The sequence below is a fragment of the Camelina sativa genome, chromosome 3, assembly GCF_030686135.1.
Source record: "Camelina sativa cultivar CO46 ecotype springtype chromosome 3, ASM3068613v1".
Lineage (NCBI taxonomy): Eukaryota > Viridiplantae > Streptophyta > Magnoliopsida > Brassicales > Brassicaceae > Camelina > Camelina sativa.
In genome coordinates, this window is record NC_141882.1 from 8586517 (window position 1) to 8613893 (window position 27377).

Genomic DNA, 27377 nt, shown 5'->3' on the forward strand with positions numbered 1-27377 from the left:
TATGGTCATAAACATAAAGCTCAAATTATTGCCCACTAATCATATACAATATGTTATATATGTCTGAAGTAATTAGCCCTATATGTATATATTGTTGCAGTAATCAAGAGTGTGTTGATAACGTTAATTAATAATCTGATAGACAAAACCACAGAAGGGAGAAAGTAGAACTAAAACTTTTAAAAGTGGTTGATTACAATAATTTTAAAGCATGTTCCCCCTCTCCAAAGTGTGCCGTTAAGTTGACTAAACCACTCAGATCATGCATACCTCTCAATTAATAAACAGCCATCGTATTAGAACACGACACATATATAAAAAGAGACCGTTTAAGGATTAATAGTAGTGTACTTAGAACTATAGGGAACATAATTAAATTTGAGACGGATAGCAGGAGAGAAATCAGCCGCTATTTATTTAGGTAGTGGACATTTGGGCGGTGAAATGGGTCCACTTTTACATGTGTGTCCTTTAGTTCCTTCCTAGTAAGGCCATCTTCAAAGGGACATCCAAACATCATTTTAGTGTAATTTTTTTTCACCAAAATGTGACACACCAAAAAAAAAATCTTACAATTTTTAACTAATTCCATTTTTTTGTTGACATTAAAAAATTAATGAAGATAAGAGATTCATGCAACTTGTTAAATTAGTGATTATCTTTGGCTATATTCATTATATTTAGTTGTGAAAATATGTAACGAAAACCTCTGTTAAAGTTATACACTCTGAAACGTAAGCCGACAACTTCAGTGAAAGGATAAAAAAGTGATGATGCGAACAAAGGATTCACATACTGGCTTTTCATGTTTTTTTCCTTTTTCATATGATCCAAAACAAAAAAAAAGTTTTGTGCCATGCATGTCTGCTTTTATCATTTATCTTGTTTTACTAAACATTTCGAAATTATATATAAGAAAGTATATAAAATATAATTTATTAAATATATCGATCGATGTTGTTTTAACTTGTATATGTGTTTCTTCTTTCTATTTCTTGTGAGCATATTAAAAATTTTGTGAAAGAAAACCTTCAGAATTACCCTGACTTAAATATCTATATAAAACTAAAGAAAAAAAATTGATAGATAGATAAATTCAACACCGCGCCAAACAAAAACTTGATTAGATACTGACTATGAAAAATTTAGAAGTATTTTACAACTCTCATCATTATCTCTTTCCAATCACCCTGTTTGTGGTTAAGAAGTCAATTTATTATTAACCTAATTAATAAACCACATAATTTAAACTAAGACAATATATATAATCTACACTGTTATGGATTCAAAAGATTGGACTGCATGCAATCTTACTTAGAATGATGTGATATGTGCTTTTATATTTACTTTTGTGAATGTAATAATAATATGTGGTTGTTCTATTAATTAAGTTTTTGTGGTTAAGAAAAACAATTGTAATGTACTTTATTATTAAAAGCTTTAAAAACAAGATGCTAATCATCAAAATATAGAAAACCAAATAAAAGTAGGAATCTAATGATATGTAAGATAGAACAATGACGGAATAATCGTAACATTTATCGATGATATTTTTCTTTTAAAATGCTTTTGAAACTAAGTTTCTTCATTTCATGAGCTGATTTTGAAAAGAAATTTTTTTTTTCTTGAAATTATTATAAAGTTTACTATATCCTGTTGTATTTACTAATCAACATGAAATTACAAATGTTACTAATCGGCAAATAATGAAGGGAAAAAAAGATTTAGTCTCTATGAATACCAACTTAAACTATGTGGATGCATAAACGTTTTTTGTTTTCCTATAAATATTAAAACTTTTGATATTAAAGTAAAAACAGGGAGTATATAAGAAAAACTAAAAATGATGTTGAAAATGATTTTCGAAATTTTCTTTCTTATGGTGCAATGCTAATATGCTATGAATATTTCTTCTAAAAGTAGTTTAAAAATTATACTATAGTATACCCCATACATGATAATCTTATTTAGAACGCAAAACTATCATGAATCGATATAAGCAATGATTATAAAGATCAGCATCTTAAGGAATGCTATAAAAAAATACCGGAGCATGATTGGGTTTTAATCATTGCTCTATGCATGCTTGTTCTTAGGCCCTCACGCCCTATGCATCATTATTCTCATGTTACATTTTTCTTGGTAAAAGCATCTATATATCTTTTTGTAATGACAGAAGAAAGCATATATCTTTTCATGAACACTTAACAGTAGAAAAATTAAGAGAAGAGCCGAAGTGCTTCAATGTCCTAATTCGATTTATTATACTACGTACATAAGAAACGGTGAGTATCCAGGCCATTATTGGAATTGTATATCCAGCATCAATACATGATCTTAAAGCAAATAAAGCCCGAGTTTTGGGGTGATTAACTAGTTTTGATACGATTAGAGAAAATTTATATTACTATAAAGTTAACTCTCAATTGACTGTGAAACAATTGACAAAGTAAAATACCAATAAAAGAAGAAGTGAAAGATGGTTGGAAGTGTCAGGTGGTGCGTGGGACTTCACTTGGACTGACGCACGCGCACCATTCGCTTCCTTCCAAACTTACTGATTGGATATTACATTAACAAATGGGTCCAACTCGTTTTATATTACGACACGTTGACCCCACTTCCTATGCTCCTTCCTCCACTGCCTTATGTTTTCCTTTTTTATCGTATAAGCTACACGAATAAGATGAATTTTGATTTGTAACTTTAGGTTTAAAAGTTACTATATATCACAAGATATATTACAAGATCTCAGAGAACGACCATACGAAGAATACTTCCTTAAATACACAAAGTTGATGCATGTCAAACCTACAAAATTGATGTTTTGTAAAAATTGATGTTTTGGAATATTTTTTTGTCCGACAAAGATGAATGTTTTGTAAACTTCAAGAAGTAATAATTGAAAATATTTAAAATTTTGAATTGTTATTAATTTAAAATTAAATATTATATCTTTAGTCAATAAAAAAAAAATATTTAAACTCATTAATCATTGTTTTCTTAAAATGTATAAAACCTTTTAATCTGTCTTTAGAAGACAGAGGGAATATTTCTTTCTTTTTCCAATATCTAAACCGTGATGATCTTGTGGCTGGATTTAAATGCACAAATAACCACGAGTATAAAACTATCAATCATTATACAAATAAGCTCGTCCTTCTCTTCTTTACTTGAAGTTTGCACTAGACCCAAAAGAAGATATAAAGCATATACTATATTTATACTAATATTTAAAAATATATAAAAACAAAAATAAACAAAAGAAAAGTCTCCACTCTCCATTACCACCACCACCTATACATATATGCCATCAAACCTACTCTTCTCCTTCACCAAAAACAAACTCAATATTCACTTCTTTAATTTCACTCTCAAGTCTCAGCTTAGCTTTCAAACAGAGAAAACACAAATCATGAGAACAATGGTTGATTTAGGAAAGCAAAGAGATCAGCACTATCATCACATGCAAATCATAACCACTCCAACCACCGTAGACTGTGCCCGTGAATTCCGTCTCCGACGAACTCTCCGATCACTCATCGAATGCATGCTCCCATACTGTTGCACTTACCAACAACCACCTTCTCCTTCACACCAAAACGACACCGTCTCAGTGTCTTCTTCTACTTCCTCCTCTTCCTCTTCAGACCACTCATCCTCATCCTCCTCCTCCTCCCATAGCAACAGCATCGTAAGTGGAACTTTCTTCGGCCACCGTCGTGGCCGAGTAAGCTTCTGCCTTCAAGACTCAACCGCCGTGGGATCTTCACCGCTTCTCCTCCTCGAACTAGCTGTTCCCACGGCGGCTTTAGCCAAAGAAATGGACGAGGCAGGTGTTCTACGTATAGCCCTCGAGTGTGACCCTCGTAGAAGCAGCAACAGCCGCTCGTCTTCGATCTTTGATGTTCCCGTGTGGTCGATGTGTTGCAACGGAAGAAAAATGGGATTTGCCGTGAGGAGAAAGGTGACTGAGAACGACGCCGTATTCTTGAGGATGATGCAATCTGTATCAGTCGGAGCCGGAGTTGTGCCGTTGGACGAGGAGGAGCAGACGCTGTATTTGAGGGCGAGGTTTGAGCGAGTCACTGGTTCGAGTGACTCAGAATCGTTTCATATGATGAATCCGGGTGGTAGTTATGGACAAGAGCTTAGTATATTTCTTCTGAGATCGTGAAATTAAGTACAGTGGCTTATACTATAATAAGATTCTTGTCATGTTCGTGTTTTTTATTTCTATAATTGTACATTTTGAAATCATCAAAAGAGGGATATATGTAATTTTATCATGTTTGCCCTAAAACAAATAATGGGTTCTAGAGGATACCATACGTAAGATAGATACCCGCCAATATTGTTTAAATATTTTCAAGATCCATTAAACGGAGCGATCATTCCGGCGCAATGTCGGATACAAAATACTATAGTGCTTTACCAAAAGAAAATATAAACAAAAATTATACAGTGGTGGTTTTATGCTTTTGGCAGAGGTATAAATTGATCCGCGCGTACACACTAGACCATTGCAAATGTTTTCATAGGACGACGATACTGATTAATTCCACAAAGAATATATACCTTATGTATAGACGAACTTTTTAGAAACATAGCTATTTACCCAACAAGGCAACAACTGAATTACCATAGTGTTCGGTAGTTATAATTACTTTGTTCGATCTTACAATTATTTAAGCCGCTCATAAGGGAATAAAAGTATGTAATGAAACATTTTTTTATGTTTTGAATATATTTAGCTTATGATGTATATGAACTATATTTTGGTAGGTACGTAGATTAAAAGGGAGAGATGGTCGACTGTTCTTAACTCTATACCTCAGAAAATGGTCGACTGTTCTTAACTCTATACCTCCTTCTGTCTATGAAAGATTGATGTTTCAAGTATTTCACACGAATTAAGAAATACTGATTATTAATTTTAAATATAATATTATTTTCTTACTAAAAAATATTATATATTTATAAACCAATCACTATTAAATTTTTTTAGTGATCACTTCTAGAAGTTTATAAAAGTTTAATATTAATTAACTAAAAGTGGTAAAACATCAAACTTTATGGGACAAAGAGAAATCACATAACATCAATCTTTGAGGGACATATGGAGTATTTCTTAGAGCATGACCACCAATCGTTGCTCTTAGGGATATTTTCAATAAGAAATTAAAAAATATTGATAAAGTAAAACAGAAATTGAGTAACCTTTTTCGGAGGAGAAACATAAGAATCGTTGCTATGCCATGTGGCAGTTTATGGTTAGTCACATTTTTCTTTACAGATTTATTATTTAAATTTATAATAATATTAAAAGAAAATGATTAAAATATATTAATTAGAGTAACGATTAGCGTTGCTACCTCTGGAGATGACCTTAGAGCATCATTACTAGAGAGAACGTGTCATCGTTGCTCAAAGAAAACAAATTAATATTTAATATATGACTAGTAAAAAATTGACATGTGTTAAAAAAATATTAAGTAAATATTTTTCCCCTAGTAATTTCAGCAGCAGTTCTTCTCCATCTCTCCTGTTTATATATTTTTTTTTATTAGTTTTTATTAAAGAAATTTGGGGAAGTAACCACCACTAATGATGGTGTTAGTATCTTGTTGTCTCGTAGATCATACAGACGAATTTTGGTTCGATATGCTACGCCACGACAGAAAATGAAAGGATATACTTTTTTTTATTAAAAATATCTTAATTTAGCTAACCATATCCTCGTATTTAGTCTAACAATATAAAATATAGTCACCAAATGGTTGAACTAATTGCGTTCGGCTTTCTCGTTATGAATATATAGTTCTTCCAATATCCCAAGGGACCATGGGCATGTCAATTGCACGTACATACAGTGCCTCGTGAACCTCCATGCTAAAGTAATGTGCGACTGCGACCAAACAGGATCGTGGATCTTGGTTTTAGCTTCGGTGTCTGGTTCGGTTCCAAATCAGTGCCACGGTAGTCGGCAGGACATCTTTATTTTTTTCAATTATTTTATATATATATATATATTGTCTCTTTGATCGCACCGAGTTATGCATCTCCCCCCGTCACTCGACTCATTCCCTTTTATGTTTTGGATACAATAATTTAAGATTCTATTGGAATAACAAAACCCTTATAATATACACGCACGCACGCTCTTAGTTTGATTTAATGTTGTGTTGTTCGAGAGTAAAAAGCCACGAATAAAAGTCAGTATTCAATCATGGAATTGTTGTCCTACGGAACACTCCCAATTCAATATTCACATAATACTTTAGGAAAAAAATTTATAGAGACACCCTCGTTGATTGGGTATCTTGAGATACATTTACCGTACCAGAATACTGACTAATTTTTCCAGAAAAAATATTATCATGAAAAATTCCATCAATAATATAGAAAGAAGAAGCCCACGTCCCAGAAAATGACAGAGGCATGCAAAATCGTGATATCCAGCAAGGTATGTGAGACACTTATAATCTTATTGATATGTTCTTTTGTCCCCTTTTTATGTGAAATAGTACTGTCGTTTGATTTTTCTTGTTCTCCATTATAGATTCTCAAAATCTGCAAAATCTTGTTTTTTTGTAATATGTATGATTTTAAATAAAGAGACTGTTAAATAAATAAATAAAGAGAAGGAGAGGAATGGGTGATGCACACGAGGGTCGATATTAATCCTAACATAGAGACATAGTTGGCTCCACAACCATCTCCTTTAGTCTTCTGTCATTCACGTGCACTTTCAACCCCCACGGTTCCCTCTTTGTATTGTTTAGATGCAATGTAATGAATATTTCCATGTAAATGATTTCCCCATTGTTCATAAGATGGGATCTTATAAGAGAAGTATAAGAAAACTCAGACTATTTCCGATCATCCATTGTGCTGCCCGTAAATCCTGAAATTCATTTTAATTAGTAAAACAATTCAAATAGAAATATATGACAGTTGCACATATTTGATTTGTAATCACTACAGGTGTGCTACTAATCTTTAATCCTTGATTACCATGTACTATATATAGTATTAAGTTCTGCCAACTTTATTTTTTTGAATAAAATGTAAAATTTATTCGAAAAAACTTTTTTACAGCAAATATGTCATGAGTTTGATAGTGTTTGAGCTAAATAATTTGAAAAAGTTAAAATTTGAGCAAAAGAAATGTTAAAAGTGCAGAAAGTCTTCTCTTTGTCTCATCTTGATGCAAACCATAACTCCATACAGCCTCCGTAGCGGTCAATTATTTACATTTTTAATTACATATTTCAAAATCCAAACAGGTTTCGAACTATGATTTATCCCTTATAAAAAAAAGTTCAGGTAGAAGACGAATCAATTTACCAACAATATTAAGGAAACGAATAACACATATCACAGAACACAATTATCTAATTATATCACCATATCAATTTTATTCGATACAATAAAAAAATTAGATATTGATAAGATTGCTTTCTTATTATACCAATTTTATATCATGATTGATATAGATACGAATAAGAATAATTGTAAATTCTTAAATGGTGACGGAGAAAGGCAATGTTTGGTCCAGCACGGCTAACCATTTGCTTTTCGTTTGTCATATTTGCCGGCTCCAAATTATTGAAGTAACTTATAAAAACCACCCGTTTGCATCTTATAGTCAAAGACTCCAAGGAAAAGGGAGTAAAGATAAAGAGTCCGATTATTTCAAGAACCTATAATAATAGTAATCCGATTTATGGTCGGAGTGTAGCCTACTATTTTTGGTAAGAGTTATTCGTCTATCATCTAGCCCTATGCCCATAACCTTAAAAAGTAACAAAACGTTAGTAACGTAGAAAACTTAGAACAGTAACGTATGACGCGAGAGAAAGCCCGTTTGCAATATATGAGCCCAAAATTTAGAGGTGAGTCAATTCGGCCCGGTTTGCTTATCTTTTACTGAACGAATTGTCCTTGATTAATATCCCAAAATCTACACTATGAAGGTCAGAAGAACTCAGGAGTCTCTTATGAATGATAGTAACCAATATGAAGTCAGAACAGAAATGAAAAAAAAGAGGAATGAATGATACGTACCCCAAATTCGATTAAATTGCGCATATGAAGCTACACCTCTTAAACTGAGTCGAAAAAATCCACATTTTGTTCACATTGATATTTAATGAGACAAGAGTGGTGCCAAAAACTGGAGGCATTTATTGGTCTGACTCAACCGGACCACGTCGAAAATGAAACTCGATTTGGAAGTTTATGTAATGTTTACTAGAATATATATGCGTCTTTAAATTTATACTAATATTGAACATGCTCTATCAGTACCAAATGGTAATTAAAATTTTTAAATCTACACAATTTTTTTTAAAGAATATATTTGAGTCTTATTTAAAAAAAAAAAAATACTATTTTTGGACATTTTTTTTTTTTTTTTACAAAGCCAAGGGGCTACATTTATGTTATTCTAAATGGAATGGTAAAAAGAAGTCTTATATAGATTTCTCATTTATGTGACCACAAAATATTTGTTACTATTTTATGTCCCATTGTCAACTCTTTTATGGATCGTGTTAAAATTGTCCCCACTTCCTTAGTTGTTTTGAGATCGACTGCATTAATTGCTTTCTTTTTTCTTTACATGTGTTTTATTTTATCTTATTTCTTCAAGGCATTTTACTATCGAATCATAGAAGTATAAAACCGAGTAAACAAATAAAAAAAATAATGCAAAAATTATAACTATATATTAATATAAATTAATAAAATATAGCCTTGTGTTTTCAAATAATTGATGCATTCACGTATTAGTTATTAAAATATTAATACTAGTACTAATTATTGCATTATTTTCAGAGTAGTTGAGTTCTGAGCACTGAACAAGTGAGTGTTTACGAGTGTACTATGAAATATTAATACTAGTAATTATTACAAAATGTCGAGGAAATATTATTAAATGATAAATTTTATTATTAGTTACTGGAGTATTAGAATAATAATAAAACTCGGGATACTCTCTCTCAGTCTGAAGTCCCGGGAAAAATGTCGGTATCACTTTCCTGATTTTCTCGCTCATTTTCCCGGAAAGTTACGATAGAAAAAAAAAAAAAAAACAAATTTATTATTTTGTTTCGGCAAAGTTTTGGAGTCACACTAACATAATAAGCATATAAACGACAAAGCCAAAAAAAACCAACCAAAAAGACTGGAGCTTTTTCGAGATATGCTCTTTGAGTTGAGAGTTTGAGACGACGTCTCAAAGGAAGATACTTTTGATGGGCTGTCTTAGTTTTTATTATCCCTAAGTACTTGTTAGTAATATTCTCTGATGAGTTTCTACAAACAGACAAGAAAGAAAATGATGGGTCTTTGTTCTCCTTCACCTTCCTCATCTCCTTCTTCTCACGATTGTTCTTCATCTTCTCCTAGGTAAAACCACAATTAATTTACACTTTCTCTGTCCCTTTCTTCTGCAACTTGAAATCAAATTTGTTAAAAATGGGTTTTTGTCTCACAGGAACTCGGAGAAGAAGCAGAAGGTGATTGTTGCATCATCACCTTCAAGATTCTCTACCTACACTAAACAGGTAGTACTATTTCTGAGCTTTTAAAAAACCAAAACTTTTTTTGGGGGTTTCTAAAAAGTCACAATTTTCATGGCAGAGTGTGTCGATTGAGAAGAGATTACTAAGTTATCAGGATTCTAATTGCAACGTTATGCCAAAGGTTTGAACTTTATTATAGCTTTGAATGTTCACTTCACATATTGTTTTCGGCAAATGTGTAGCTCTTAATGTTTCTGTAGTCTTCAGAGGATTTGAGAAAGGAGATTGCTTCACTCGAGTTTGAGATTTTGCGCACAGAACAGTACCTGCTCTCTCTTTATAGGACAGCTTTTGATGAGCAAGTTTCTTCGTCTTCTCCTCACACAGAAACGAGCTTAGTTTCTAATCAGTTTTATCCCAAATCCGAGCAATCAGACGTTACTAGTGTGTTCAGCTACCAATATCAAGCTTCTCCGGCGTCTGAACGTTCCTCTTCGTGTCCTCCTAGGAGTTTCCAAGCCAGCTTAAAAGCTTTGTCTGCAAGGGTAAGTAACACCCATTTTGCATTTTACTTTGGCTTTGTTTAACCAACCTTGTGATGAGTCTAACAAGACTTGATGATGTTTTGAACATTGTGCAGGAGAAGACTAGATACGTTTCTGGTAATCACACTACTCTTGGAGATCTTCTAGGTTCTTCTCATATAGTGGATAACGTGGTGAACCCGAGTAGGCTCTCTGAAGATATCTTAGAAGGCATATGTTCTGTGTATTGTACACTCTCCAGCAAAGCCAGAACCAGTTCTTGTCTTCAGGCTTTTGCTTCTTCACCCTCATCTGTCTCTTCCAAAACCACTTTTGATAGCTGCAACTCGGCAAATGTGCCACACAGTGTTGTAATAGAGTCTCTAGAACTTCACCTGGATGATGGTAGTTTCAATCACGCTGCTCTAATGCTCCAAAACTTCAGGTAAATACATACTTAAAAGAGTAACACAATTTGCTTACGTGACAGTTTTTACAATGACTTGGGGTTGACCTGAAACGTTACTCAATTGATTTGTATAGATCACTAGTTCAAAAGCTTGAGAAGGTTGATCCCAGTAGAATGAAACGTGAAGAGAAGCTCGCGTTTTGGATAAACATTCACAATGCCCTTACAATGCATGTAAGCAAACAATAACTAGTCTCTTATTGGTTCTGTGTCTTGTATAAAAGCTTCAATTATATCTTTATTCTCTCTCTGTTGCAGGCCTATCTAGCCTATGGAACTCACAACCGTGCGAGAAACACCTCGGTTTTAAAGGTTTGTTCTTTACATCTCTTAGACTGATTGATTTATATGTCTTTGCTGTTACTTAAGCCCCCTATTATATAACTCTCAGGCAGCTTATGATGTTGGAGGCTATCGCGTAAACCCTTACATTATCCAAAGCTCAATCTTAGGCATTCGTCCGCATTTCTCACCACCTGTATGCAACACACTCTCTTTGTTTTGTTTTGTTTTTTTTTCTTTTGCTTCACTTTCACTATATTTCATATCTTGTAACTGAGATAGTTGTAAACAGTTGTTGCAGACATTGTTTTCACCATCAAGAAAGTCGAAAACTTGTGATGTCAAACACATCTACGCCTTGGAATATCCCGAGTCACTGGCTCATTTCGCTATTTCTTCAGGAGCTTCTACAGATCCTCCGGTAGAAAAAAAAAAAAAAGCCTCACCAAGTGTACTAATAAAAGTTTGGAATTTATTGTTTGGATTCTAATCTTGTACACTTAATTGTTCTTTCAGGTTCGGGTTTACACCGCTGACTGCGTTTTCCGGGATCTAAGAAAAGCCAAAGAAGAGTTCATAAGAAACAACGTTCGTATACACAATGAGACAAAGATACTATTGCCCAAGATCGCTCATTACTATGCTAAAGATATGTCATTGGATGCATCTGCGCTCATGGAAACAACGGTAAAGTATTTACCAGACTCGACGAAGAGAATAGCTCAGAAACTGTTGAAGAAGAAGAGCAAAAACATTGAATATTCACCGGAAAACTCAAGTTTCCGTTATGTAATCATTGAGGAACCAACAAGAAAGACATGATGATATGATGTAAAGCATACAAAAACGTCATGTAGTTTGTATTTTAACAAACGAGAGATAAACTACACGCCGTTTTTGTTAATTGATAGCCACATAAAAAAATTCTAAGGCCCAGAAACGAAGTAAAGTGAGAAAAAAAATGAATGGTGAGTGATGATGGTGAAAGTGAAAGGCCTTATTTTGGTTTGTAGTTGGAGGAGAAACTGTATCGGCCATTGTTGTTGTTATTATTGGGCTTAGAGAGGAAACATCTAAAGCTATATGATGCAGAGCTCGACGGTCTTCTTCTCTGGTGTTGTTCCTCTGCGTGTCAGATCGGTGTTAACTCCAGCGAATCCAGCTACCGATCGAGCTTCGATGGCGAGTTCCTCTGCTCCTAAGTGGGCTCAGAAAACCATCACGCTTCCACCCCAACGCCGCGGATGTCATCTTATCACTCCTAAGGTTTCGTTCTTTGTGTATATTCTTTGCTCTGTTTGTATCAGTTGATGAACTCTGTTTTTAAAGCTTGTGTGGTTTTGGGGTTTTGTTGTTTGAAACAGATATTGAAGGAAATAGGGCAAGACTTGTCAGGTTTCAATTGTGGTCTTGCTCATGTCTTCTGTGAGATTTTATTTTTTATTTTTAATAATTCTCTCTGTAATATTATCATTCAGCTTCTGCTCTCTGTTTGTTTTTTGGGGTTCTTGATTGAGTAATTGTGTGTTGTTGTTTGTTTGGTTTACAGTACAACACACAAGTGCTTCTCTGACAATCAATGAGAATTATGATCCAGATGTTCAGGCCGATACTGAGACTTTCTTGAACAGTATTGTTCCTGAGGTATTAGTTGTTAACATGTCTTTATTTACTTCATCATTATGTTTGCACACTTTGTGAATCAAAGATGTTCCCTTTGTCCATAATTGATCACCAATTATTTATTTTTGGGTTAAAACTCAGGGGAATTCAGCACCTTGGAGGCATACTATGGAAGGTTAGTTTACAGTTAGTTACCTTTCTTTGTTATTTTCATCAACCTGAAGCTAATTTGTGAATCAAAGATGTTCCCTTTATCCCTAACTTTCATACTGTTTCTTTTACCATCAAATCTTGTGTATTGAGAATTGAATTCTGTAAATGTAATTGCAGGTCCAGATGACATGCCAGCTCATATCAAATCATCAATGTTTGGATGTCAACTCACGTGAGTCACACAATCTTATTGTAACCCTAGTGACTAGTGTGTTGCATAATATATTCTTAGCTCTTGGATGCCCACTTAACAAGTGTTTATGCCTCTGCAGAATCCCAATAACAAAAGGCAAACTTAACATGGGAACTTGGCAGGTAATAAATTTCTCCATCTGACTATAACATTACTACATTCACATGTTTTCATATTTCTTCATTTATGGTGCTGACTTCTTTGGATGGAGTAGTAATGGATCATCAAAACTACAATGCTTTGCAGTTCAAATCTATATCACCTAGATTTCATTTGCATCTACTTTCTCTTATTTAAAGCTTTTGTGTTGGAAATGTTGGGGTTTCAGGGAATATGGCTATGTGAACACCGTGATGCTCCAACCGCACGCAGAGTTGTGGTCACTCTCAATGGGATCTAGATATGTCTCTTCATGTTAAATGGCTTGTGTAACCTCGTGGTTTATATAGATTTTACGGTCTTATAATAAAATTTTACTTTCTATATGAGACAATGTTGCGACAATGTAATTGTGGTGTTTCTTGCATCAGAAAAATCCATAATTGGAAGGTATGTTAAGAGAAAGAAACTGGAGAAACAATGATCGGAAACAGAACACATGATTACTCCAACATTGTTACCGCAAAAAAGATGTAAAAAAAGAAATCATATATTTCTGTAGAAAAAAGAATGTGCTCTGCAGAGGAGAGCTCATCAGATAAAGGCTATAAATGGTTCTTTGAGACAAAGAACACAAATAGAAGGGCAAAAGAAAAAAAGTAAACAAAAAAGGTTACATGTTGGCGAAATGAGAAACCAAAAAAACTTCTGTCCTGAAGAGCTTTATTTATGCTTTATTATTTCCTAGCTCCATGTCTTTCAAATCCGTATGTTCTATTCCTTCTTTGATAAGTCTAATCTCATCTTCTGTCATACTGTGTTTACCATGCGGTGTTACTTTCGTCTTTCTCTGTTTCTCCAACTCCACCGCCCAACTGTAGATAACCATCCCCACCACGGCTAAGACCATACCTGCTATGTTCTTGAATGTCATCTCCGAGTCAAAGATAAGCCATCCTAATGTTAAGACACAGACTGTTTTCATGTGACCAAGAACTTGGAACGAGGTAGCAGAGAATCTTCCGATGCAGAGATATTGGCTAATGTTGCAGAAAACCGCCAATGCGCAGGAGAGAAGGATGCATAGCTGTATGTGTGTGTGATGGTTATCTAATTGTTAGATAATGAGTTTGTAAACGGGACTAGGAGATTTTCGGATACTTACAATGGCACCATAAGTCATCTTGTAAGTAGTAATGAATCTGCCACTCAAGAAATAGTCAACAAATGGACCAAAGATGAGGAGTGAAATGGCTTGGATTGGAGCTGTCTTGCTAAGCAACTCAAATGATCCAATTGCGTATTTCTTCTGCAGTGAACCTATAGACTGTTTCCAGAAAAAGAAATTTTATCATCAAGAAAGAACTTAGCAAAGTAAGACTCTCCATAAGGAGTTTTAAGAACTAAGACATCTTATCTCCCAGATTAATGAAGCTATAAATACCTAACAGTATCGATGTTTGACAGACAGGTTATGAAAAATACTCAAGGCTACATGACAACTTATCTAATGAAACGCTTAACGTATATATCCAGAATGATTTAAAGAATGAAAAAGCAGAGTCACTACCAGATCGCCACTTATTTGAGAAATTCAGAGATGAAGCAACAAAGTAAAGGGCAAACACTGAATTTTGAGTAAATAGGTATGAAGAAAAGCTTACAATCTGCTGGAGAGAAGTGGAGAAAACGGCAGTGCAAGCACAAATGAAACCTTTGGCATTAACCTTGACATCAGTGACAGTACAAATACCAACTCCTACAACCACAACCATGACAGATGCCTTGACTTCTCTCGAGTAATGCTTGCTATGTAGAACCCATTCCATCACGCAAACAACCGGAATCATACTCAATTTCGAAATCTATATGAAATGTTGGACAATCAGAAGAAGGATCTTTAAAAAAAAGCTATAATTGAGAACACATAAAAAGAGGGAAGCTTCACTAATCCACCTGGTAGAAACCAACAGAGTTCAACATGAGACTAAAATTCATAGCAGCGATAGAGATATTAGCAACGAGTGAGAACCAAAGAAGCTCCCAAAGAGGAACATGCTTAGACGCAGATAAGCCAGTCGCGTTTGACACCATCCCAACGAGAGCAGTGAGAGCAAAGTGAAACCCCGTCAGAGTCGTCGCTGCATAATTCACAAAATTCACAGATCAGAGTATTAAAAACGAAAACGATCATGCAGATCCAACGAAAAGTAAAACAGGGAGAGAGAGATCAGAGAATCAAACCGAAGCTGAAGCCGAAACCAGAGGATGACATTAGCTGTTTATTGGCCATGATGATCCCAACGGAACTCGTAACGTTCATCGCCCATGCTCCGACGTCGGATACAGCCGATGGCTTCTTCTCGTTCTCTGCCTTCTCCATAACTTCTTAATTCCGATTCGAAAATTGTAAGTAATTCGAAAATCAGAAACCGATTGTTATTCCAACCACAAAATCAGATCCGGACGAGAGTGTGTGGAGAGAAAAAAATACGAATCACGTACGTTCTCGGCTTCTTCGTGGAAGCCGCGAAGAAACACACACAGAAACGCGTATCTCTGTCGTCTGCCTTATTTTTTCCAGTGGCTTTCTTCGTCGTCGTCTTCTTCTTCACCCGTGGTGATTTCGGGGCTATTACAAGTAAGCTTATTGTTATTCCGCCATTGATGCTTTCCTTGAGGGAAGAAGCCTGTGAATGTGATTATTAATTTATATAATCTCTCATTAAGAATACAAATTTTGTTAACATAATAATTAAATTAAAACTTGACGTATTTGACCTTATGTTAACGTTTTTGGTACGCACATGATTTAATTGCCACAATGCGTTTCAGTAACCCGTATTCTTGTCTTTTTCGCTCTTTTCTTCCCATACCATAACGTCTCTCGTGTGTGCCTTTAATTTCCAACACAGAAAATATACTAACGTTTAGAACTTAACTAACATCGTTTAATAGTGAATTTAATAGACTACTAGTAGTATTATTGAATTTTACGATTAAATTCGATTACAAATGTTTCCCAAAACATTACTAGATCTTGTGTCTGAAAACATGAAAATGTAACTGAGTTTTTTTAGTTACATTTCAACTGTCATGTATGAAGAAAACGATAAGAGTTTCTCAAAAAACATAAGCAAGTTGTAAAGACAGCTAATTTACATGTATGTCTCTTTCTATGAGGCTCTTCTTCTAGTAATCAATAATAAGAATCACAATTCACAACACATGATCTCCAAACATCATCTATATTCATATATAAATCAAAATAAAAACAACATTATACATTGTCTAAAATGAGATTTCATGTGCCTTTTTTTCCAAAAGATCCAATAATTTCTTCTTCTAACAAACATAAAAAGAACTTACATAATGGTTACTACCGCCTGCAAATATATCAAATATGCATAAAGACTTTGTATTATATATAGTACAAAAGCGGAATATAGTCTTTGCGCAATCTCTTATCTGAATCAAATCCTTTTGGCAGCTTTAAGAGTGTCTCTGTGCTCCTGGAGGCGGCGCAGGCCTTGGAAAGTACTGGTTGAATTGCTCTTCTCCAAGCGTCGGTGTTTCCACATAAGGGCTCTGCGGTTCCTATATACATACATTGCATTTCATGATTCCTTTAGATGGTGCATGTAAGAAGAGACTGTGAGTGAACCAGTGTCTTCCGGCTAAAATAACAATACCTAACAGAATCAATCTTATCTCATGATCTCTCATAAGTGTCATAAACAACTCACAAACCAATTTTCGTAATCAATCTATACCCTATATCATTTCTTAAATCTCTACCACATATAAACATGGAGCTGTCTCTCACAATATGTAAAACAAGGCCTTCAAACATGCTTAGTGAAAGTGGATATATTAAGACTACACGAGTATATGTTCCTCTGGATTCGTTTAAGTACTAGTAAGATGCAAATAGTGTGTGTGGTAAATGGAATGACTAAAGAGGAAGGAGATGTACCTGAGGTCCAACTTTAGAACGAGATGCTTCATCGGATTTTGGTGATGTGGATGCATTTTCATGGTCTTGACCATTTCCGTTTAGTTTGTGAAGTTCTGCTCTTACTAAAGGATCACTCTCACTGGCTATCTTGTTCTTCTACATGACCACAAAACTAAAAGCATCAGTCCTCCTTATTTCTCGAAGTACATTTAAATGTTATATTGAAAAGATATGTGCTATATTCATTCTAATACGGGAATAAAAAATATTTACCTGGAAGATCTTCCCTAGAGTTTTTAACCCCTTGGCCCTTCCACGAAGCTCTTCTCTCTTGGCATTGGGATCTTGAAGTACCTAAGACGAAAAAATCATAAAATGGTTACAACAAAGAAACTGAACCAAGATGCTACATCAGCCAAATAGTGCATGTATAGCTAGACTACCATACCAGCTCACAAACACGGGAGATAGTGTTTTCGATATCAGCAACATTGAGCTTCCACAGAGAATCAATCATCACTTTCTTATGGGTTTTCATATACTCTTCCAGTTCCTTCTCGGTATAATTGCCTTCAGCACTTAGCTGCCTTTTCATTTCCTCTTGCAGCTGGAATAAAGCGTATGCACCTAAGAAGACAGAAAAAGAACAGTCACTAAATGTTACTCCCTAAGAGAGGAGACCAAGTTCTACGAGGCTCGGAAAGTATACTTGGGGTTTCATTTTCAGTAGTTGAATTAAATTTTCGTTATGTAACACATGCTACAACCTCTAGGACATGATATAAATATGATGTTGTTCATGAGTCACTAACCTGTTGCAGCTGTTACTTGGGATTTGATGAAGTGGCCTTTCGTCCTAAACCATTCAGCAACGAATGGTACACCGAGATAAATAGCTTTCTTCCCAAGCTCTTTTGCCGCTTGTCTTACATAAATATATCCGATTGTGTTCAACATTTCCACCCCGTATGCTGTTAAATATACATACAGAAGAAGATAAGTTTGCCGTTTGACCACAGATATGGCGTAAATGGAAAGAGAAAGCATAAATTATATAAGGGGAACAATATGCTACAGAACATCTTACCTGCATTTGAGAGTCTTGTTACTTCAGCTTCAGCATTGCTAACAAATTCATCTTTGTTCGTCATATATAGGTTGAGGCGGTCCTTAAGAATCTGAGCAAGTTTGTCTTCTCTTTCTTTCTGAACAGCCTGAAACCAAATACAATCAAACATGCTAAGGGCATTATGAACAAAGGGGGAATCTGGGTACTCCGTACTCTATGTTCTAGTGACATGCCGAGCACAATTTTTTTATCTGTTCCGATAATCTAAACAACTGTCTCTTAAGAATAGATGTTTATTCATGTCAATAGAGTGTGTTAAGAAAATTTAAAATACGCTTTCTCATGTTTAATGCTTGAAGTATAGAATGTCACGAAAGAATGGTGATCAAAGAATTTTCTTAAGCAGGATAGATCAATAAATGATAAGTTTACCCTCATTTTGTCTATAAGCTTCTTAGTATCAATCTGATCCCCTTCAGTGACGATATCAAGTGAAGCCATTGATGCCATAGCAAGCTGCCCAATGTATTCTTCAAAAAGTTCACTCCCAAAAAGCATAGCAAATATTGCCGCGGGATCAATGATCTCACTGCAAGAATGAAAACCACAAGTAAGAAGTAAGGTGAATACAAGTTTTTTAGCAGAAGATCAAGATCAATGTCACCCAAACTCCACAAGGTGCAAGCAGCGAATCAACCATTGAACTATGACAAGAGAGAAGAAGAAAAGACACTTACGTTGAAATCCCTGACTTCCCACATGTGTCATAGGCCTGACGTTGCCCTGGATCACTTAGTACTTGGTAGGCCTCTCCTAACACCTGTATAAAGAACTTACGTTTTGAAAAAGCTCATCCAAAAAGATTCACCAAAGAGGAAAAAAATAGATCAAGAAAGACAGAATACTGAAAGAATTGACATACTATATATACTGATCTCTTAGAAACCAGATAATCTGTTAGGGAGTATAAAGATTGATCTAAAATATCTGTTGTAATCTTAGATCAGCCTTTATCTCTAAAAACTGATACTTATGCTTTTGTACGTATATATAGAGATGTAACCTGAACCTAATCAAAACAACGATCCGTTGATCAACTCTCTACATGGTATCAAAGCTCTGATCCTAAAATTTCCCTAAAGTTTTATTCAATCTCTTCTTTCTAGGCTAAAATCCACTTGCTTCAGATGCGCTCAACAAACAATGAGAAAAAAAAAAAAAAAAAAAAAAAAAAAACCCAAGCATCTAATAGAAGAACCAGGTGATGATGCACAAGAAGAGATCATGGTAAACCACAAAACTGTAGACACTAGATAGACAGACATCATCATCTATTTTAAAATCAGCAAGCTTTACCACTACAATATGTTTTTCCCAAACATCATATATATGCCAATATAATAATAGTTTTTCCTAGATATCAATTCAAGATAATAGTGTCTGTTTAAGCTCTTCTATCTAATTAAACAAAATATAAAAGAAAAAATAAGAGAAGTTGCCTGGAAATTATGAGCAGCCTGAGGATCATTAGGGTTTTTATCTGGATGAACTTGGCGTGCCTGTAGAAGACAAAAAAAAAAAAAAAAAAAAAATCATTCATTATAAAAAAAAAAAGAAGAGATTAGGTCCAATACAAAGGAACTTCTCCAGAGACACTAACTGAGCTCTTTCTTAATAATAAATCGAACTTTCCCAGATCGGAAGACTGACCTAATTTTGTAACCCAAATCGAAATCAGCTAAAGAAATTACAAAAACTATTTTAATAAAATGGGGAAACCTTGATGTAATAGGCTTTCTTAATCTGGGCCTCCGTAGCGGTGGGGCTAACGCCGAGTACATCGTAAAACTCCGTCTCCTTCACCATTATTAAAAATCAATCCGATAACGATCACGATCTAATGACTCTTCTTCGAACGTCCCCCGATTTTAGAACTTTGTGTCGGATCACAAACCACAAAACTTTGTCTAAGTGAGGAGGAGAGGACACGAAAACACTCCACGCGCGGTATACGTTGACGAGTACGCGCCAGCCTTTTCAACTCAACCGTTCCTTTTTTTTATTTTATTTTATTTATTATTATTACCTCTTCTATTAATTTGAGGTGTCTTTCTTTATTTGACTATAATATTAATATATCCGTACATTTATTTATATTCGCCACGCGTTTTTTCGTCAGCATATTCCTCTCTTTTTTTGAATTTTTCAGTCTGATTTTTATCTTAAAAATTAAGCTTACGAGATTAAGGAAAGTTTTTTTTGTTAAGATTACTAAAATTAAGATTAAGGAATGCTTTTTAATTTGTATTTTTGAATTATCTTAAAAATTAAGGAAAGCTTTTATCACATTAATATATTTTTTAGTTTATAAATTTTGGCTCAACCTCCTGATTCTCTCTGTGATTTACATGTCCTGCGGTTGGTCAAAATGTAAGGCATAGGGCTGGGCTGTATTTTTGCTTGTTAACACCTTCCAGGCTCCAGCATCTTTCAATTCAATCTAATGCAATGTTTGGTTAAACTGCAATGTTTGGTTAAACTCCAAAATCAAACTTGCATTTTGACAAACTAATATCTTTAGATTGTGATTGGTGTTGTAGTTAGATAAAATGTAGAATAAGAGGTATTTAAAACTTTGATCCTTATGACATGAATTCAATTTCACATTTGTGTTGAATTTTCAGATGAAGTGAACTTTTTTACATTGAATTATAGAGATTCGGAGTTTGGAGCTTTTAAGAGTTCTCGTGTATCTATTGCTTCCTCTGTGAGAGTGATCAAGAGGACTACTATTGATTTCGATTTGGCTGCTAGTGAACCCACAATGCATTATATTGATTAATGAACTCTTGTAAGGAACTCTTTGTAATTGGTTTATTGAGTTGGAGATCACATATTTGGTCCATTAATGTTGTGGTTCTCCACCCATTCCAATGCTTTTTTATTTCCCCGTCCGCTGAGTAGTCCAAAAGATATGCTGCTACTTCTCTCTCATTGTTTACCCAACAAACCATTAGCCTCCATCACATTCCATATTCTCTAGTAAACCATTGTTTCCATTTGCTCGGAGTCCGTTTAAGGCAGCTGACCATAGACCACGTCCTTGACTTCCAAAGTATAGATTTTTCAAAACTTTTTCTCCTAAAACAAATCAAATCAACATAAAAATCTAAAAGTTATATATATATATATACCTTACATTTTATCGTTTTCTTTCTAAACAATCAAAGAGACATGAAGAGGGTACGAGTGTTTCTCTTCTACGTTTGTTATGAACTTTATTTATTTGCTATAATATAAACATGGAATTTATTACCTATGTGTATATATATTATCATTTGCCTATTTGGTGTACATGATAGTATGATCTAAAGATTTGTTGTAAATTAAAATTCAACTAAATGTTCCTATAATACTGACAATAGTTCTTCTTTAGAGTTTTAAATGTGTTAACACTCAAAATTTATCGTTTTAGAATTTCTTGGTCTAAAAATTGTTTTTGAAATAGACTTTTTCTTCTTCTTCAGATTAGACAAATAAACCCTATTCCGTATTGTAAAATATCATTTTATAGAGTCCAAAACTCCAAATTGGCAAAGATTAATTAAGATTGTTTAAAGTTTAAATTATTATGAAGTCTCCATCAAAAGGAACGGCCAAAGATTTTTGGGGGTGTGGCCGAAGCTCGCGTTTTGTCATGTAGTATTTGTCGTCTTAGCATGAAAAATCTAAAAACATATACGACGAGACGTGTACACATAAGGCTGTGTGGTTCGTGTGGTTCTATACAAAAAGGCAAAGGTACTGTACCATGCTCGTGCCAGCAAACGAAAAACTGAAAAGTTTCTTAGAAGTTATATAAGTATCAAACACAACATACAAACAAAATCATGCAAAGACAAATCCCTTCAGCTTAGTTTTGTTATTTTGAAGCAGAATGTTTGGTCTTGTCAAAATTGGTGTTTGCAACCTATTGCTTTTGATGGATACCATTTAACTTTAGACCATGGATACATTAAACACACAACTCTACATTTTAACAAAATACATTAGCCTAAATTTCGAACACAATTATTTTATTTTACTTTTAATGTGATAAAAAATATCATTTGAAAATTATATGGGGGAAAGGAAATTCGACTGTTCGTGTTATATAAATGTTAATGTAACAAAGTTTGTAATTTATATTTAATGATTAGAGATGAGAAATTTCGACAAAAAATATACTAGTAAGTAATACAATCATTATCTTAGGAAAATATAAGATTAGCATTGCCTAAAACAAAGATATGTTTATAATTGCTTCCAGCCCATAAAGTAGTGTCGAAAAGTTTTGGTTATAGCTAGTATTTCTATTTCCGTGTGATTAAAGATAGAAAAAGTTTCTAATTAACAAAACGGTGGAAGGAAATTATAAACTTAATTTTGTGTAAAGTAGGGAGCATCCAAAACATGTTGGGGTTAAATCACAGGCGTAATGATTTAAGAATAATAATCACCATCATTATCTTGTTATATAATTCTCACTTTATTACCTTTTTCTCTCTTTTTTGGTTCTTAAATGGACATTATACAAAACCACTGTACTCTCTCTGTTTCAAAATATAAGATGTTTTAGAAAAGTTTTTTTTGTTTTATAATATATGATGTTTTCAAGTTTTTATGCAATTTTTATATTATGCAATATTGTTTCTGATTGGTTGAATTTGTTAAAAGTAAAAACTTCTTAATCTGCGTGCTTTAGTTAAAATATCCTATATTTTGAAACAGAGGGAGTATAAATTATACTCTCACTCTCTCTAAAAGATTGATGTTTAGAACTTTTTACATTTTTAAGAAAACAATGATTACTGAATTTAAATATATTTTTTTCTTTGACTAAAGAGATATTCCCTCTCTCTCATAAAGATTGATGTTTTGGGATATTTTTTTGTCCCATAAAGATTGATATTTTGTAAACTTCAAAAAGTAATCATTGAAAATATTTAAAATTTTGAATTGTTATTGGTTTAAAATTAAATAATATCTCTTTAGTCAAACTAAAAAATATATTTAAACTCAGTAATCATTGTTTTCTTAAAATATGTAAAAGTTTCTAAACATCAATCTTTATGAGACAAAGGAAGTATTATTTAATTTTAAACCAATAACAATTCAAAATTTTAAATATTTTCAATGATTACTTCTTGAAGTTTACAAAACATCAATCTTTATGGGACAAAAAATATTCCAAAACATCAATCTTTATGAGACAGAGGGAGTATCAAATAACACGAATTGTTGTTCGCCCTAATATTTTCTCTCCCAGGCACGAACATCGAGGCGCCGTCTCCACCTTTCTCCTTCGATGCCGGTGGGGCTTTTGCTCGCCGGCGTCGGGAATTCTCTTTCCCCGCTTCTCTTCTAAGTCTCTGTTGCCCCTTTCTCTCAATCTTCACTTCTTTTTTCCCCTTTTTTGGTCCCTTTTTAACCGTTGCAAACCCTTACCAAAGAATCCAGACGGCGACAAAGTCTTGTTCATCACCGATCCGCGATTGGACCCCCGACCCAACTCCATGTCACCGCCTGACCTTGGCAGAACCAAGCTTGCTCCCTCTAGAGTTGTTGAATCCTGAATTCGTTCTGGTTAGCCACTGTGCTCTTCATCTTCCCGGGCCATTCACAGTAGCCTTTGGATCTCTGTGGATGGGACTCGGATCTGTTTTCGGCATGCTAGCATCTCAAGGTTCTTTGCCTTATATCCAAGCGCCCAATCCTTCACATGGTGAGCCCGATTATCATCTACTAAAGTACATGTCTATTCTAACTCCTTATGGGTCTACCCTTAGTCAACATAGATTGGGCTTACTGAAAGCGTTTGTACGAAGACTGCAAATAGCTTGTAACACGCCTTTGTTGCTCTGGCTATACAAGAAGTCTTTGAGAACTCTACCATTAGTTTCACCTAGGATTATGAATCATGAGTTTATAAGCTTCACATTGAAAGGTTGTTTGTGCCCAACTCTTATGCTTAGGAGAACCTTGCCTATTGAAACATCTAGGATTTTTACTCATGTTGTTAAAGGCTTGAAGAGTTTCGGCATTATGATCATGTCGCTTAAGAGTGGTGATTACCAAAGCTTCTTCAGCCCATATATCTCATACCCGGTTCATGATCCCACTTTCGTGCATATCAACCTCCTTTTGAATATGCCTTATACCCGCAAGAGTTTGGAACCCAAGCTTCACCCATCCCTTTTCAACCAAACCTTGTCCGTGTTGTTCAAAACTAAATCGACCAAGCCTACCCTGCATTTTCTTTGGTCCTACTGGCTACATGCTTTGTGTGGATTTCTTAATTTCTTTGACCAAGGGCCCCAAGTGAGAGAGAACCCACCTGTATTGTTACAGTTCGAATTTTATCATAGGCATATAGCTTTAGTTTTCTTTGGAAGGTCTGTTCGTGTTTGCTTAAAGTCTTATGGTCTATCGCCCTGCAATCCAATCTACCCACTTGACGATTTCAAGCCAATCTACTTCAGTACCTTTCCCATCTCTCGGACCTTATGGATTGAAGACAACCCTCACTCCATTGGAAGCTACCTTCTGACTTGGGCTCTACATCCTCCTACTTTGAACCGTAAAACCATGGTTCCCAGAATCCCTGCCATTGCACTTTTAGTGTACCTCGTCTTGGCGAGTGATTTGGCTTTGGATCCTCCTACAACGTCTAAGTGTCGCTTGACCTTGACAAACCTGTCATCCATCGTTTTCTTCGATGATGATCATTCGAGTATCCGTGATCTCACATGTTCCTATTTGCTTCATAGCATTTGTTTCATAACTTTCATGGTGTTCACCTCGATGTCCTTTATTTTCTTGTTTATGATATTGGGGAATACCTACTTTTGTAACTCTTTAAACTTTGAGATATTTGAATCTCCAGTTTGTACCTTGATTTGGTTTGAATGAATGAAATCATGTGTTTGTCCAAAAAAAAAAATGTACATTATACATGTATTTTTTTTGGTGCTTCACTTTTTTTGGTCAGATTTTTATCAGCAAAGTATAATTTCCTGTGATCAACATGATGACAACTTCTTTTTTTTTTACCGTTTACTAAAATTACTTATTCTTGAAAGATTCCTACTTCTCTTCTTGCAGTGCATTTGACCTGTCATCCAATCGTGAACTAGTAAACCAGGAGCATTGTGATTAAGTTTAGTTCAAACGAATTATTAGATGTTAATATTCAATATAATATATGCATGTATATTAATGAGACAATTTTAATATTGTCAACCTTCAAGCATAAGGAAACAAATCCAAGAAAAACTAGTCATAGACTTGCATTAGTCAAAATGTCTTTTAAATGATCATAATTCAAATTCATCAGATAATAATATTTCATTCTTAATTAAAGTATAGTTATGGGACAAATTAATAAAATAGAGTAAAACACTCCTCAAAATATTCAATCTTCTCCATTTGTTCAACACAAACACACACATACATAAAAGTAAAAAAGACAGACACTCACTGCACACTTCTCAAAATACTTCTATCTCTGTCTCTCTCTCTCTTCCCTTTTTCTTCTTCTCTTCTCCCTAAGCTCTTCATAGGCACCAAACCTCTCTTTTGACCTAAGTGTGTGTGTGAGAGAGAGAGGCCTGCAAAGATAAAAAGGGTAGACATCATTGAAGCTCTTTACTTCATTTTAATTTCAGAATCTCTCTTAAACCTACGCATCTCCTCATTTCAAGCAAAAAAAAAAAAATATGGTTGGGTCTCAGAAACATGTCACACTCTCAATGCTCTTCTTCTTCTACTCCTTTTGCTTTCTTTATCTCTTCTCTCAATCTTCTCTTTCTTCCACATTTCTCGTCGACGGTGTCTCTGTCTGGAAAACCCCCACTGTTCATGTCGGCGACTCCGTTGGTAAGTGTTCTTTTTTTTTACAAAACCAGTCCTTTAATTTTCCCCTTTCATTAGATTTTTACTCAATTAATTGTTTTGTTTCTTATTTATTACCCCCAGTTTTCAGACACAAGTACGGATATGATCTTTACATCTTCAGAAGCAAAGATGCATACAATGTCTGTGACTTCACCCAAGCCACTCTTCTTACAAAACCTAATTCCACTTCCTTCACGGTATCTATACATCTCTCTCTCACATTCACATTTATTAATTCGTTACCAAAATTGTGAAATTGGTGGAAAGGATGAGATTTTCATCTAGGTTTTCTCATAAATTTCATAAAGTTCTGATCATTTTCTTTTTTTTTTGACAAGTCTCCCCTTTTTTCCTCTCTGTTCTTGAGATTGGCAAAAAAGCTCCTCTTCCCCTGTTTTTCCCTCTGTTTTTTTTTTCTTTTTAAAATCAGTAGTTTTAGTGGATATTAATACAACTTGTAATCCGATGCTTTGTTCTGACAAAAAAAAGAGAATTGTTAAATGATTTAAACTTAATAGTTTAATACACATCAAAAAGTCATATGTTCAGGGCTCAATGATAAATTACAGTTAAAAGAAGCATCTAATAGTTTAATACAGTCACTAAAAAGCATCTAGACTATATTAAGATCTTCAAAAAGTTTGAAATTTCAAACATTTATTGTTAAACTTCACTCTATAATGATACATTACATTTTAATCCATTTTCTTGATGAATCTTGTTTTCTCAGTGGTATCCATCAAGAACAGGCTCTTACTACTTTTCCTTCACAAACAACACATCTGTTCCCAAAACTTGCCAACTCAACCAGAAGCTCTCAGTCCAAGTGATCCTTACCGCGGCCGCACCAGCACCATCTCAACCACCAGCAATCGCCCCTGTTCCGGTTTCAGAAGGAGGAGTGATCTCGTCTCCTTCTTCTTACCCTTGGCCATTAGGTCCCAGAGAAGGTTCAGCTTTCTCTCCTGGACCATCTCCGTCAGAGATCACTTCCGTGACAGTTCCTGGTAAAGACGGTGTTCCGTTCATCAACAGTAATCCGGCGGTTCCACTCCCCACCGGAGAAGTCGACTCTACTTCCATTAACCCTTTACCCACTTCCACTAATTCAGCACATCAGGTAACATTCACATACGAAAAGGTTAAACTCTTTTCAATACTAAAAGGATTTGATTAATAAAATCTGTTGATGGTGTATGTGTGCAGGTGATGATGACAGTAACGGTGAAGCTAGTAGGTGTGTGCAGTGTAGCCATGTTTCATCTTCTTCTGTAGAGAGATAATTAAGAGAAGCTTTTACTGGAAGAATGATTACGTTCTTGATCTTATTGTTAATCAACTTAACTTTAGTTTTGTGTAATCATTCTTCCTTTAGCTTTTCTGTTTCTGTCTCTCTTATGGTAGGGCTCTTTGTTAGAATCTTTAGGGTTTATTTTGTTTGATATGCATTTTTTTTATAAAATTAATGGTTTCTTTTTTTTA

The 27377-nt window shown here is 34.6% G+C and overlaps 6 protein-coding genes across 10 annotated transcripts; 4 read left to right on the forward strand and 2 right to left on the reverse strand.

The window, feature by feature from the left end:
• The first annotated feature begins 1614 nt into the window (after window positions 1-1614).
• Window positions 1615-27377, forward strand: LOC104776232 (uncharacterized). 2 transcript variants are annotated; one of them, XM_087508718.1, is made up of 5 exons: window positions 1615-1658; window positions 25460-25877; window positions 25977-26092; window positions 26626-27015; window positions 27102-27377. In XM_087508718.1, the coding sequence occupies exons 2-5, from the start codon at window positions 25718-25720 to the stop codon at window positions 27168-27170; spliced, it is 735 nt and encodes a 244-aa protein (XP_087364844.1). In that variant the 5' UTR covers window positions 1615-1658; window positions 25460-25717; the 3' UTR covers window positions 27171-27377. The 2 variants fall into 2 exon arrangements, with proteins under 2 accessions (XP_087364844.1, XP_010498563.1); XM_010500261.3 differs by lacking the exon at window positions 1615-1658 and having other exon boundaries at window positions 25390-25877.
• LOC104776226 (protein MIZU-KUSSEI 1) lies at window positions 3163-4307 on the forward strand. Its single transcript, XM_010500255.3, has one exon. The coding sequence runs from the start codon at window positions 3308-3310 to the stop codon at window positions 4175-4177; it is 870 nt and encodes a 289-aa protein (XP_010498557.1). The 5' UTR covers window positions 3163-3307; the 3' UTR covers window positions 4178-4307.
• LOC104776227 (uncharacterized) lies at window positions 8964-11709 on the forward strand. Its single transcript, XM_010500256.3, has 10 exons — window positions 8964-9414; window positions 9503-9572; window positions 9649-9711; window positions 9791-10075; window positions 10171-10499; window positions 10598-10697; window positions 10782-10835; window positions 10915-11001; window positions 11098-11226; window positions 11322-11709. Exons 1-10 carry the CDS (start codon window positions 9314-9316, stop codon window positions 11625-11627), a joined length of 1524 nt encoding a protein of 507 aa, XP_010498558.2. The 5' UTR covers window positions 8964-9313; the 3' UTR covers window positions 11628-11709.
• Window positions 11378-13402, forward strand: LOC104776228 (uncharacterized). Of its 2 annotated transcripts, none has more exons than XM_019243580.2 (7): window positions 11378-12071; window positions 12170-12230; window positions 12355-12449; window positions 12570-12603; window positions 12759-12813; window positions 12914-12956; window positions 13163-13402. In XM_019243580.2, exons 1-7 carry the CDS (start codon window positions 11889-11891, stop codon window positions 13232-13234), a joined length of 543 nt encoding a protein of 180 aa, XP_019099125.2. In that variant the 5' UTR covers window positions 11378-11888; the 3' UTR covers window positions 13235-13402. The 2 variants fall into 2 exon arrangements, with proteins under 2 accessions (XP_019099125.2, XP_087364845.1); XM_087508719.1 differs by having other exon boundaries at window positions 11736-12071; window positions 12170-12200.
• LOC104776230 (UDP-rhamnose/UDP-galactose transporter 2) lies at window positions 13468-15825 on the reverse strand. 2 transcript variants are annotated; one of them, XM_010500258.3, is made up of 7 exons: window positions 15715-15825; window positions 15439-15623; window positions 15178-15318; window positions 14890-15074; window positions 14598-14798; window positions 14099-14260; window positions 13468-14020 (listed from the first exon to the last, which is right to left on the reverse strand). In XM_010500258.3, exons 3-7 carry the CDS (start codon window positions 15314-15316, stop codon window positions 13661-13663), a joined length of 1047 nt encoding a protein of 348 aa, XP_010498560.2. In that variant the 5' UTR covers window positions 15317-15318; window positions 15439-15623; window positions 15715-15825; the 3' UTR covers window positions 13468-13660. The 2 variants fall into 2 exon arrangements, with proteins under 2 accessions (XP_010498560.2, XP_087364843.1); XM_087508717.1 differs by lacking the exon at window positions 15715-15825 and having other exon boundaries at window positions 15178-15623.
• Window positions 16163-20144, reverse strand: LOC104776231 (chaperone protein dnaJ 10). Of its 2 annotated transcripts, none has more exons than XM_010500259.3 (10): window positions 19740-20144; window positions 19460-19519; window positions 18698-18780; window positions 18393-18549; window positions 17979-18105; window positions 17704-17862; window positions 17340-17518; window positions 17165-17245; window positions 16910-17047; window positions 16163-16530 (listed from the first exon to the last, which is right to left on the reverse strand). In XM_010500259.3, exons 1-10 carry the CDS (start codon window positions 19824-19826, stop codon window positions 16426-16428), a joined length of 1176 nt encoding a protein of 391 aa, XP_010498561.1. In that variant the 5' UTR covers window positions 19827-20144; the 3' UTR covers window positions 16163-16425. The 2 variants fall into 2 exon arrangements, with proteins under 2 accessions (XP_010498561.1, XP_087364842.1); XM_087508716.1 differs by having other exon boundaries at window positions 16163-16521; window positions 19740-20066.